Source organism: Corvus brachyrhynchos, unplaced genomic scaffold, assembly GCF_000691975.1.
Source record: "Corvus brachyrhynchos isolate BGI_N302 unplaced genomic scaffold, ASM69197v1 scaffold346, whole genome shotgun sequence".
Classification (NCBI taxonomy): Eukaryota; Metazoa; Chordata; class Aves; order Passeriformes; family Corvidae; genus Corvus; species Corvus brachyrhynchos.
The window spans coordinates 3574167-3586397 of record NW_008238644.1 but is presented as its reverse complement, the minus strand read 5'-3'; the positions used below and the strand labels follow the sequence as shown (position 1 = coordinate 3586397).

At 41.0% G+C, this 12231-nt stretch overlaps 1 protein-coding gene across 2 annotated transcripts; it reads right to left on the bottom strand.

Moving 5' to 3' along the window:
• Positions 1-51: 51 nt before the first annotated feature.
• On the bottom strand, positions 52-12220 carry LOC103617835 (rho-related GTP-binding protein RhoG). Of its 2 annotated transcripts, XM_017737602.1 has the most exons (4): positions 11992-12220; positions 10553-10633; positions 9422-9477; positions 52-4557 (listed from the first exon to the last, which is right to left on the bottom strand). In XM_017737602.1, the coding sequence occupies exon 4, from the start codon at positions 4534-4536 to the stop codon at positions 3961-3963; it is 576 nt and encodes a 191-aa protein (XP_017593091.1). In that variant the 5' UTR covers positions 4537-4557; positions 9422-9477; positions 10553-10633; positions 11992-12220; the 3' UTR covers positions 52-3960. The 2 variants fall into 2 exon arrangements, with proteins under 2 accessions (XP_017593091.1, XP_017593090.1); XM_017737601.1 differs by lacking the exon at positions 9422-9477 and having other exon boundaries at positions 11992-12219.
• Positions 12221-12231: the final 11 nt, after the last annotated feature.

Genomic DNA, 12231 nt, shown 5'->3' with positions numbered 1-12231 from the left:
GCCCCCGCGCGGCCCCGCCCCGCGGCGCAGCAAGGAAGCGCAGACGCTCCGCCCTTCCCAAAAATTCCTTTATTGCCTCGAGGAATCGGGGTCTGGCTTTCCACAGGAAAGAGCTGCCTTGAGCACAGGTGCGGTACAAACAGCAGGGCGAGTTAATGCGACAGCCAGAGAGGTGAGGAAAGGTTTATTACAATGTAATTATGCATAATTTATTTTTTAAAAAAAAGAAAAAAAAATTCCTTTAAAACTGTTAGATGTAATACAAATCATTTTATAGCATAAAATCAAGTTGCCAGTGTATGTATCAGTACCACACTTCAGAGTCTTGGGCTTCCACTGCTGATGGGTGGTCCTTGCTGCCCACTCCGGGAGTCGGGACCCCCCTGAGATCCATCCACTCTCGGGATCAGCCCAAGCAGCACCAAGGTTTCTACAGAGTGAGGTTTAGCACCCGGAGACAAAGCACGGGGAGGTTCTTCTAGTTTAAATTTCATAGAAATAGCTAGAGCTGTAAACTGAAGAAAGCATTTCCACATCTAAGCACATCTCATTAACATCCTTTGGACACAAAATTCCTGAACTGCTCAGCTTCAGCTGTATTTAAAAAAAAAAACCCAAGTAGTTCAGAAATCATTCACAAAGCAAAGGTTAACATCTGTGTCTTCACAGTGAGTCTCTTCTGTGAATTAAGATACACACATTGCATCTCTATTCAGTAACAAACCAAAGGACCTTGAACAGTTCAGGAAACCCACACAGCTTAACTGGGTTTTCTGACCTCCCAAAACAAGACAAAATCCAGCCATGGGATTATGTGAAGTCTGTATTTGTCAACTGCCCACAAAAGAAAAATAAAGCTTGGGAGAAACAGAACTGATTGTAAACTGAAGCACTGGACTACTTACAATAAAAGGCACCAAGAATTTTAGGGGGAAGAAAAGGAAGGAAAACCACAAAAGGAGAATACCCACTGAATGGAGAAGCTCGTTGGATTTGTCCTGAAGCTCATCCTCGTGAAAAGCAGAGGCTGGAGGAAACCAGCTACAAGCCAGGACTTTTACTCCTGTCAGAAGGTGATAGAAATACAAAGCATCTAAATAACTAGGTACTCCAAAGCCAGTAAAAAGTCTGATGGTTCAAAGTTCCCTCTCTGCTCATTTTCATCACTGTTGCGTTATTCTCCTCAGTACTGTTGTGCAATCCATTTATTAAGTAATCTAAGTGGGGATAAGGTGTTCTGGCATAATGTAATCAACAGTGTAACCAAATCAAAGAAATTGATTAAGCAGTTGAATTTTATCTCACTGTACTCTCTTCCAGTTCACACCAGGATGGCTGCTTGTGAGCCTACAGAAATGGAGGGGCAGGGGTTGTGCAATAATACTTGCTCACAAGATTTCTCCTCCACAAAATGCTTGTAATCCAGTTAGGAATAACCACAAAAGACACAGGATTAAAAGATTTCAGCATGTAAAAAAGTAAAAACTTTTAAAAACAGTAGTAGCTTCAGTACAAAACTGCAAATATATGTAGCAAAAAAAAAAAAAAAAAGTAGACTTTCAATTTCAGGCACTTCTTAAGACTAGTTCAAACATATCACAGACTTTTTAAAGTACATTTCTGAATAAAGCAAAGGTTATGGGCTTGCACCGGGGTCACTAGACAGTTGATTTAGGTCTGACCAGCATTAAAACAAACCATGTGCACTGGCTTAAATAAATACATTTTAAACATGATAAAGTCTATTTACTCAGTTACTGAAATTTACCTACAGAAAATAATCTTGAATTACAAGGCACAGAGTTAATTGCTGCCTGCAAGTCCAGCCTACACTACAGGCCTACAGCTAAAGCAAAGGCAGAACGTGGTAAGTAGAGGTTATCTCAGTGAATTCTCTACACCCTCACAGCCTTCAGGGCACTACAGTGGGAACCACATCTGGAACAGCACTTCCTCTGCAAGTGCAAGAGACACAAAGACACTCCAGGCAATGGCACTTGGTGAAGAAAAATATGCAGAGTCTGTAGGCTTCTGCAAACATCCTGCAGAACGGGTGTTTTGGTACTGCCTGTGCTCAGCGTTTGGAACCCTGTGTTGGTTCACTAACCACAGGTACCAGGGTTTGGATTAACTGCAGTTTATAATCTGTGGGTTGCAATTGGCTAAAGCAGCACCAAAATGAGAACATCTCAGATTAAAAAAACTGCAGTTAGTGTCAGCATCAGTTACACCAGCTGAAGAAAGGCACATCCTCTTCAAATAGTGGAATTAGGGCACAAATACGAACATTTCTATCCAAATTGTGGAATTAGGGCACAAATACGAACATTTCTATCCAAATAGTGGAATTAGGGCACAAATACGAACGTTTCTATCCACCTGGTATTTTTGCCAGCATCAGATAAAGCAAGGTCAAATTAACACAAGATCCCTAATAACCTTGTTGATGTTTTTTCTGTTATCTTGCTAAAATGAGGCACTTTTTTTTCTGACCAGGGTATATACACCAGTGCAGTTTTGCATGTGTGGGAATCACAAGAAAGCAAGTTCTGAATGACCAATTGAGGCTGCAGCCAGACAAAGACAGCACTGTCAACTTCAGACAACAAAGCCCAGTCCAGCACCAGTGGTTTCACACAAAGTATCTTTGAAGCATGCTGCTTTCATACCACGGAGCTGGAAGGTTGAGTCTAAGGAAGGGCTCATGCGCTCACTCCTCAGCTGGTCCCGGAACCACACATAAAGAACAGTGCACATCCTGAAAATAAAAGCCAGCTGCCACTTACTAGAGCTGCTAAAGAAGGTTAAAAAGTATGTAAATAGAATTTCAGTTAAAAAGAGTTTATAATAACTGAGCATCCAGGAGAGGAAAAAACTGCCCAGGTAATCCTATCCAGTGACGGGCTAACCATGACAGACTGAACTGAAAACAGGAAGAAGCACGGGTTCCTGTAAACAGAATCTCCACATTTTCTGTCAGTCTTCTCACAGAAAAACAACGAAGGAATTTGCCATAAAAATCTCAGATGGTGGCCCCAAGAACGTTAAGAATTGAAGCAATTAACTCCTCAAGAGTGAACAGGCTGCTGTCAAGTCTCTGGGATTCCTCAAAAGGATTACACTGAAAATCTCATTTTGATCATCCCAAATACCTCAGTCAGCCTGAGAAGGTAACTGTAAAAACTTTATTCTCGGGGTGCAAAATCTCTTGGGACAGTGAAAAAAAATCTAAGTTTAGAAGATTAATGGAAGACTTGGATCTAAACTACTCTTCCACTTCTCCACCTGAAAACTATGAAAAGCACTCATTTGAGTGAGTCATCATTATTCTAAGTACCTTACATAAGGAGAAATCAGCTCCTGCTTCTATTAATAAATCATTGCAGGTATTCCCTGGGTCTTGCTCATTGCATTAACCATGCCTTATGCTAACTCTTCATACAATCAATCATGGTTCACTATAAGGTGAATCTCACTAATATTTCAGGCATTTTTGCAAGTAAACAAATTGTTTTCAAGCTTTAAATTGACAAAACAACTGGACAGCCAGACTTCTGTCTGTAAAACAAATTCAATCAGTAAATAAAGGATGGGAAAAGCAGCAGCTACACTTAAAGCAAAGAATTTGTGCTTTTCAGCAAATCTAGTAATTGATAGCTATCTAGTAAAGAAGTGGCTTCAAAGATGTCTCCTCTTTTATTTTCCTCCACTAAAATAATCAAGTGATCCCTGGAGAAGCTGGAGACTGGAACTTTAGAAATAAAGTAGGTATTTGACCTCTCAGTTGGAAAAAAAACCTTTTCTGTTTCAGTTTCCCTGAAGCAGTAAGACTGCAAGAATATTCATTGTATAAACCATTTCTGCTTAGAGCTGTTAGTGCAAGATGCAAATCTTCAATTTAACTCGTTAAAAAGCCCTCCAAGATTCTAGTCAACTTCCAACATCCATCACCCAAGGCGACTACAGTAAGACACATTTTCGTGTGTTCTTCTTTGTCACAGGATACAGAACTGCACGGACAGCTTCAGCAAACACCTCCCGAACACCCTCCTGATTCAATGCAGAGCACTCCAAATATTTGACTGCTCCAATTTGTTTAGCCAGTGAAGTCCCCTGCTGCGGGGTAGTGGGAGCCAAGCTCTGCTCTTTCAACTTTTTAACCGTTTCCAGGTCACTTCTCAAGTCTCTCTTCGTGCCCACTAAAAGGATGGGAACATTTGGACAGTGGTGAGAAACTTCAGGGTGCCATTTGTGCCTCACATTTGCATAGGAGGAGGGGCTGCCAATGGAGAAACAGATGATGAAGACGTTAGTTTGGGGATAGGAGAGCGTGCGCAGGCGGTCGTACTCCTCCTGGCCCGCAGTGTCCCAGAGATTCAGGCTGACTGTCCGGCCATCCACAGTCATCTGGGCACTGTAGTTGTCAAACACAGTAGGGATGTACTCTTCTGGGAAGGCATTGGTGGTGTAGCTGATGAGGAGACAAGTTTTTCCCACCGCGCCATCTCCGACAACCACGCACTTTATAGTCTGCATTCTTCAACCAGAAACAGAGACCTGCACAAAGCAAGAAGAGAGGAGTTAGGCAAAGCACACTCAGTGGTGGGCATTTTAAACAGAAGCTTTACCAAGTGTTTCTAATATAGCTGACCATTTCTTATCACATTCAGCGTCTCAAGCCATTCTGAAGAGCTCGGGGCTAGAAAGACAATAGTGAAATGGAGATGCAATGAGTTGAGAGCTAAGTGACAATTGGCTGCATTCCAACCATGTAAGTACAAATTAGCCAAATTCCCACAGTCTTGCCTTACTGCCAGACTGTTTCCCACAGGCGAAAGGACAAGTCCTTAGAGGCACCTGCAAGTGGAAAGGGATTGTGACCCAGTAACAAGATACTCCATGGTTTGTAGGTTCACACATCCACCTCTGTACACATAAACACACTCCAACACTCACACTTGTCTACCCAGTCCACTGCCCAAACCGTTTACCACAAAGAAAGGTCCAAAAGTTATAAATAAAATCAAGACATTAATTTCTGGGCTGCACTGCTACTGTTTACAATAATAATTCACTACACTCAGATCAATCAGTCCTGAACAAACTACATTATTTAGAGGACACCAGATAAAAGGTTCAGAAAGTAGCGTGTTCAAGAAAAGCTGTTCTTTGAAATATAACTAGCCATAGGAACCAGTGACAGATCAGAATCCATAAAGAATTTTTCTAAAGAAGCCAAGAACAGATTACTCTCACTAATCACTGACAGAACAAGCAGGACTTAATAGGCTTGAGCTACTTGGTGTCCTCTAAATAATGAGCATGAGAAAAATACACGCCCTAAAAGATCAGCAGTCAAACAGCTCTCCTGGGAAATTGTTATGCAGGAGATACTTGATGCTTAGAGGTTTTTCATATTCCTTTCCTGATATGTGAAGAGTAGGTTTGACAGTCAAACTGATACAGTCTAAACCACAATTAATTTTAAACTGTCATCACATGAACAGTAAGAAGTTTGAAAATAGCACAGAACTAACTACAAGCAGTCATTTGTTGTACATTTCTTGTGTGCTGGAGCTTCCACTGCTAGCTGGAACAAGAAGAAACTTGCATCTGCCTTCTCACCCAAATGCCTTTGAGGTACTATCAGTAATCCTCAATTTGCAACCAGCAGAAAATACCTGCTTCAAACAGAAGAGAATAGTGGGAAGAACTTTTTAGCAGGGACTGTTACGCTAGAACATGGGGTAACGGCTTTAAACTAGGAAAAGATTGATTTAGACTAGATAGAAGGTAGAATTTATTTACGGTGAGGGTGGGGAAACACTGGCACAGGCTGCCCAGAGAAACTGTGGCTGCCCCATCCCTGGAAACACTCAAGGCCAGGCTGCCTGAAGCCCTGAGCAACCTGATCTTGTTGAAGATGTCCCCGCTCACTGCAGGGTGGTTGAAAGGTTCCTTCCAACCTAAACTATTTTGATTGCATATTCCAGAAAGATCTCAGCTCCAACACCACCAAAGTAGCAAAGGGAATATAGGAAAATGAGCAACTTCCTCTTCAAGACCACCCAAACAAATCAACAATTCATTCCCATTTAAGTCTCAGCTTTGCCCTTTTAGACAAAGTCTTTATCTGCATCCACATTCTCACTGGGAGCACACATGATTCTTCTGAACTAAGTGAAAACAGGCTACCTGGAGCTTTGGCACAAAGCTGCAACAGGCTACTGGAGTGACACTGACTGGTCACTACGACACACAGTGCCTAAGGAAGTATCAATGTATGTACACAGACACTACAGAAACCCCAGTGGCTGCACATGGCGGGAATGAATTACCTTATGCTGCTATTGCTGCCAAAGCCTGGACTGCAGCACACAGGGCAGGTTTTAAAGCCCATTCCTGCACTTACATCAAACCCCTGAAGTACCAGAACATGCTGTGCCACAAACCCTAGTGGTGACCAACACCACTGCTTCCAGAGCAAAGATTTTTTCCCAAATGAACTATCTGTGCAACAGATAACTCATTTCAATCAGTCAGTAGCAAGTGACATCACACAGATAGCAGAACTAAGTCAGCAACAAAAGTCTCATGACTCAAGAACGAGATACACAAAGCCTTTTACATGCCCAACTCGTAGTTTCTAAAATAAAAAAAATTGCAAACACTCGCAAACAGATCTCTCTTTAAAACCCAAACAAGCTCCTCCAAGGACTTACACCTCTTAAATCTCTATGCACTTCAGTCCAGAGCTCTGCACAGAATGACAGGGTGTCCCCAAACTGCACCCCAGCCTGCACATGACCGGCACTGGCTGGAGGTCATCACACCAGCACTGTCAGGCAGCACAAGCAGCTTCCTAAATGGATCAACTCCAAGGCCAGTGTATCCCAGACCATCCACAGATAACACAACCTGATTCAAAATGTCTAATGAAACTGTGTTACTCAAAGATTACTTTGTTGGGGTTTTATTTAAGAGCTCATTACAGTTTCAATTCGGAAATCGCTAATAAAGTAACAATAAAAGCCTGAAACATGAATGCTCTTTTCACAGCACTAATACCTTGAATAACCTCACTAAAGCTCGGATTTTACAAGAGCAACATTTGCAATGGGAAATAACTCCATGCAAAGCTGCCAAAGCATTGGGCAAAGTATTAACTACACAAACACAACTAAAGAGCTTGTAGGCTTTTAAGTATGATTCTCTGAAGGGCCCCTTTAAAGGAGGTTGTCTGAGCTGAAAGGAATCGTGTGTGGCATATGCAATACAGAAAAACAAACACACACCAGGATACACATTATTTGTATTGAAACACAAAATTTAGATAAATTATCAAAAAATAAAGAGTAGAAAGAAGCTACCTGACTCCAGAAAACTATCTTGTGAACAAGGGTAGTTTGGTTAAAGATTTATATATGGAAGACAAAGAGTTTTTTAATTTAAGTCACAACCAAGCCAACTAATATTACCTCCATCAGGTCTTTTCTATTAAATCCATGTACTGCTTTCTTTATAATGTATGAAGTCTCTATTTAGTTTTTCTTGTAAACAATTTACCCAGCAATAAAACTCTCATAAGACAGTAAAAAGCTAGGGTTCGAATTTGCATGGAAAATTCTTCGTATTTCTAAAGCACTCTTGAAGTTGGCACTGGATGCTATCTAAATATAAATATATATTGAAAAAAATCCCCATACTCCAAAAACAAAATTACCAACAAACAGTACCAAGAGGAAGAAAATTGGTTTAGGGTTTGTTTGGGGTATTTTTGGTGACCTCCAAAAGAATTTTTGGGGAAACTTTAGAAATAAAAACTCCACACACAACAAGTAAAAAGAATTGAAAAAGAGAAAAATACAGATTAACGCATCAACACATCAAAAAAAAACCAATTTAGAAACAGAAAGCTGGGCACAAGGTTCAAAGCCAAGTTGAAAGGTTACGCAGCAAGAGAAACAAGTGAACGGAAAATCCAAAGTAGTGAGAGGTAATCCAGGTTGTTTAGTCCTGCCAGAGAAAGGACTTTTATTACAGTTGAGGTTCTAGCAGTTGCAGCAGAATAATTTTCAAAATTAAATAATAATTTTTTAAAAGCAACAACAAAAAAAAAAAAAAAAAAACAAAACCAAACCAAAAAAAAACCCACAAAAAAAGCCCACCCAAGAAACCTCACCAAATCACCCCACGCAGAAGTGTTGCGCAAAAATATGCAGATAAGAGTTATTTCTATCTTGTCCATCAATTACTTTGAATTAGAAAACTGGCATTCCCTGTTGGGGTAAGTTTCCTTCTCTGAAGATGCTGCTAAGTCTGACTTCACTGCCTGCACACCTGGCACTTCCTCTGGAATGTGCAAGATTTCAATCAACATGTCAAGACATCATCTGAGGAGCTGCTCCTGTTCTGACCTAATTAAGCATTTTCTGGTATCATTAACGTGGACAGTTGGCTCTCCTGACGAACATTTGTTGGGGTAATTCATTACTTGGAACACTCACACAGAGTAACTTCATGTTGCATCAAAATTTTTTTGTGGGAGAGAAACAACTTCTAGATCTTCACTTCGAAGGGAAGTTCCCTGTCTGCTGAGCGAGGGAGAATACAGTGACAGAAAACAGACAGAAAACAGGAACCTGAATTCTTCTGTAGCTTTCTAGATTTATGCTTTTTATACTTCCTGCACTTCTAAAAACTCTTTGCAGAACTACTTCTTAGCAGGATATGCCTCTGCCTTTGCTCTGTTAACATCAGATGCCTCTTTGTTAGGCGGATTTTAACTTCGATATTGTTCTTTGATAAACTCACTCTCACTGAGCTTGTCAGGTCTTTCACTTCTCTCTTTACAGTTTAGATAGGGGCCCATTTTGGCCAAAATTGAGCAGAAAATTCTCTAGGAGTTCAGCTGAAATCAGCTGTACTGAGCTGTGTCGTTCTGCTCAGCCATCACATTTCATCAAGCCCTCACTGTTTTGGAGAACCAGATCCTGCTTTACCAGGGCAGGCAGAAGTTAAGAAATCTAAATGATTTAATTGCTCATCTTTCAGTAATAAAAACTAGATCAGAGACGATTCACTCTGTCTGCCTGAAACGTGAAGTCAGGCAGGAACTTTCAACAAAGGACTGGGTGGATTGGGCAGTTCTAAATATATCACACCATCCTCACCCATGCAAAGGAGTTAATTCACATGTGCAGCTTACCCACCAGGCCTAGCAGGGAAGAGAAAGGGGCTCTCAGCAATTTAATCAAGACTCTGTTACTATCCCACAACAGCTCAGCTTACTCGCCATTGTTTTAGGCAAGTGCCAAAGGAGTGGAGAAGTGCCAGGCTTTCAGAATTCGTGCCAAGAAAGAGCAGGAAAAGTTAAATAGGAGACCTCATCCCTCCTATCCTTCAGCCACGAATGACCTACTTGGACTTCTCAGCGCCTCTCAAAGTTTTCACACCACCTTCTGTCCTGCCATTTACCTGCAAGAGAAACAAATCTGCAACAGTCTGAGTGGCAGCAGAGGGAGGAAAAAATCCACAAGGGAAGGCAGATTTCAGCAGCACAGCAGGAACTGTGCAATCCACCACTCGAGCTCCACATGAACAGAACTGAGGAAGCTTGCTCTCCCCAGAGCTCTTTGCCTATAAATTCCGCTCCCAAGCACATAACAGGAGTGTAATTCTCACTGATTGTTCCTTCAGTGTCAATGGTAGAATGCCCTTCATGCCTTTTAAAGCAAAAAGTTATTTCTAGGACACAGAAGAAACCCTTCAAAACCTTTCAAATAATATTTTTAAAACCTCGTCCTCTGTCAAATTACGCTGAAATTGGTTTATTGATTTAAAGATTTTTTTTTTTTTTACGGATGAAACACACATAAGCAATATTTCTTAGGAAACTACAGTGAAAATAAAGTCTTCTGCATGAGGTATTTGGGCAACTCAACCACACAAACCTCTTACTACAGGCACTTATCCTCCAAATTTTAGAGGAGAGTGGTGATATTAGTGACCAAATATCAAAGACCTTAAATTCTATGAATCCAAGATATTGAATGGATAATTAGTATTTCCAAAGGACATGAGCTCATGAAACAGATGCACAGCTCATGAAACAACACTCTGACAAGGTACAGCTGCACAGCCCACGGGAACCAAAACCCAAGACCTCAGTAGATATTCGAATCCAAATTCATGTGTATGAATGTGACATATATCCTGCCATAATCAAAAGCTGCAGAGTATTAAACTTGGATTTTCCTCCTGCAACCACATGCAGAGGCATGGATTCATCAAGACAGGGACCCTTCACCGTGTATTTGAACACAAGTGACCCTCTGATGGTGAACACAGTAAAGGTGTAAGAACAGGAGCCAGGGCTGCAGGGTTCTGTGCCCACACCCACTACCTCACCTCCTGGGTGACACAAGCAACTTGCACAGGTCCTGGGACTCACAGTCAGTTCATAAAAAGTTAATAACCATGTCCTTCCCACCTTCCATAGATTCTGACAAGGCCTTAGTCACTACTGTTGGCCAAAAGAAACAAACAGTACCTCAGACATAAGGTTTCGTGGAGAGGTGTGTTAAGCACGTTGGAGGATGAATGAGAAATCCAGTGTAAGCATCCTTGATTCCTATTTAGGGTAAAAAGAAAAAAAAAAAAACCTGTTAGTATGTCTTCCTATCATTTTTGTCACCTGGCATTCGCTGGCACTCTCAGTTGTAACAAAGCCACTGTTGTGTCTGAAGGGCAACGTTACACCAGGAAAATCTAAGCTTCTTTCCGTGAGAAAGATTTAATAAAAAATAAAAGCACAAACAAGAATAAACAAAGAAAAAACCAAACAAAACCTGACCGAAAACAAAACCAAAACAAAATCAAACAAAAACCCCCAAAGGAAAACAGAAAAACCCAAAACACAGACACCAAAACAAACAAACAAACAAACCCACAAACAAAAATGCACTTAATCAATACCAGTTTTTTCAAAAGCACCTTTAAAGAGAGTTTTGGTATGACTAAGACAGGAGTTAATGCGTGCACTCAGTGTGTATTTTATCATGGCTTGTGCACTACAATAGTGCAACAATTGCCAAGTCTCATTTGCATCAAGTATTGCAATTCCAAAATGTGAGCAAAAGTTAACAGAGTCACGGAGCCTCTCAGCAGTTCGTCAGATTTACACATTCAGGCAGGTAAAGTAAAAAATTATTCCCTGTAAAGGTACGAATCTTTTCGTGACACCAGATTGTGTGAAAATACCTTGGTCCCCAAAAGAATCTCAGCCTCACCACGTAAGCAAATCAAACCACACATTCAGCTTCCCCCCTACTAATTGCAAACCGCATATTTTATTGTTTTTCCAGGATCCGTGTAAAGTTCCTTTTTTGAAAAATATTTTAAAACCCTGTGAAATGGAAATATTAATCTAAAATGCCAAATATGTCTCATAATCTTTTAAGCTCCATGTAGAAAAACTGCTGCTCTGGTGAACAGTGGCAAACTGGCTCCAAAGTATGCCTTGGAGTGATGTATTTTACATCTTACAAGGAAGAGAACGTGAGGTTTTTAAAAATCAAAAAATAAGCTTGGGGCAAAGAGCTAATGATGCTGCCACAAAAACTACTGCACCCCAGCCCAGGACGCACGTTGCAAGCATAAGGTATACATAAAGAACATTTAAATTAAAGAATTTAAAGCTTTTTTATACCTCAGAGTAATTATGGTGGGAATCACAAGTGTTTATAAAGAGTAAACAGATACCGATTACTCACTGGTTCTTGGAAAAAAAAAAACCAATAAAACCAGAAAACGACAGAGGGGAAAAAAACAGAGAGAAGTTCAGAACAAATGAAAAGCAGCATTGCTCCTCGGGACTTGAGATTAAGCAGGAACTCAGTGCAGGTTGTTATAAAACCGAAAGGCACTCCAGAAGAGAACCACTGAGCTGATGAAGGGGAGCTCCGCGGCTGCTGCTAAATGAGACAATACCTGGGACTCCTGGCATCTTTTAGGTCACCACCTCGCACAACTCTTCCTGAGACAGCACTTTGCCAGTTTTCAGAGAGCAGATCCAACCTTCCTATCCTAACGTATCTCTCACTCTCCGCAGTGAAACAAGAGACCTTTCCAAAGGCTACCTCGTCCTGTGCCAGCTTTTTATGACACTCGCTGGGAGCAGAGGTCGCCTTAAATTTGTCGCGGTGCTCCTGATAGAGACTAGCATCAGCC

Bases quoted from the DNA above. Each gene is read 5' to 3' on its own strand.
- LOC103617835 (XM_017737602.1), bottom strand. From the start codon at position 4,536: ATGCAGACTATAAAGTGCGTGGTTGTCGGAGATGGCGCGGTGGGAAAA.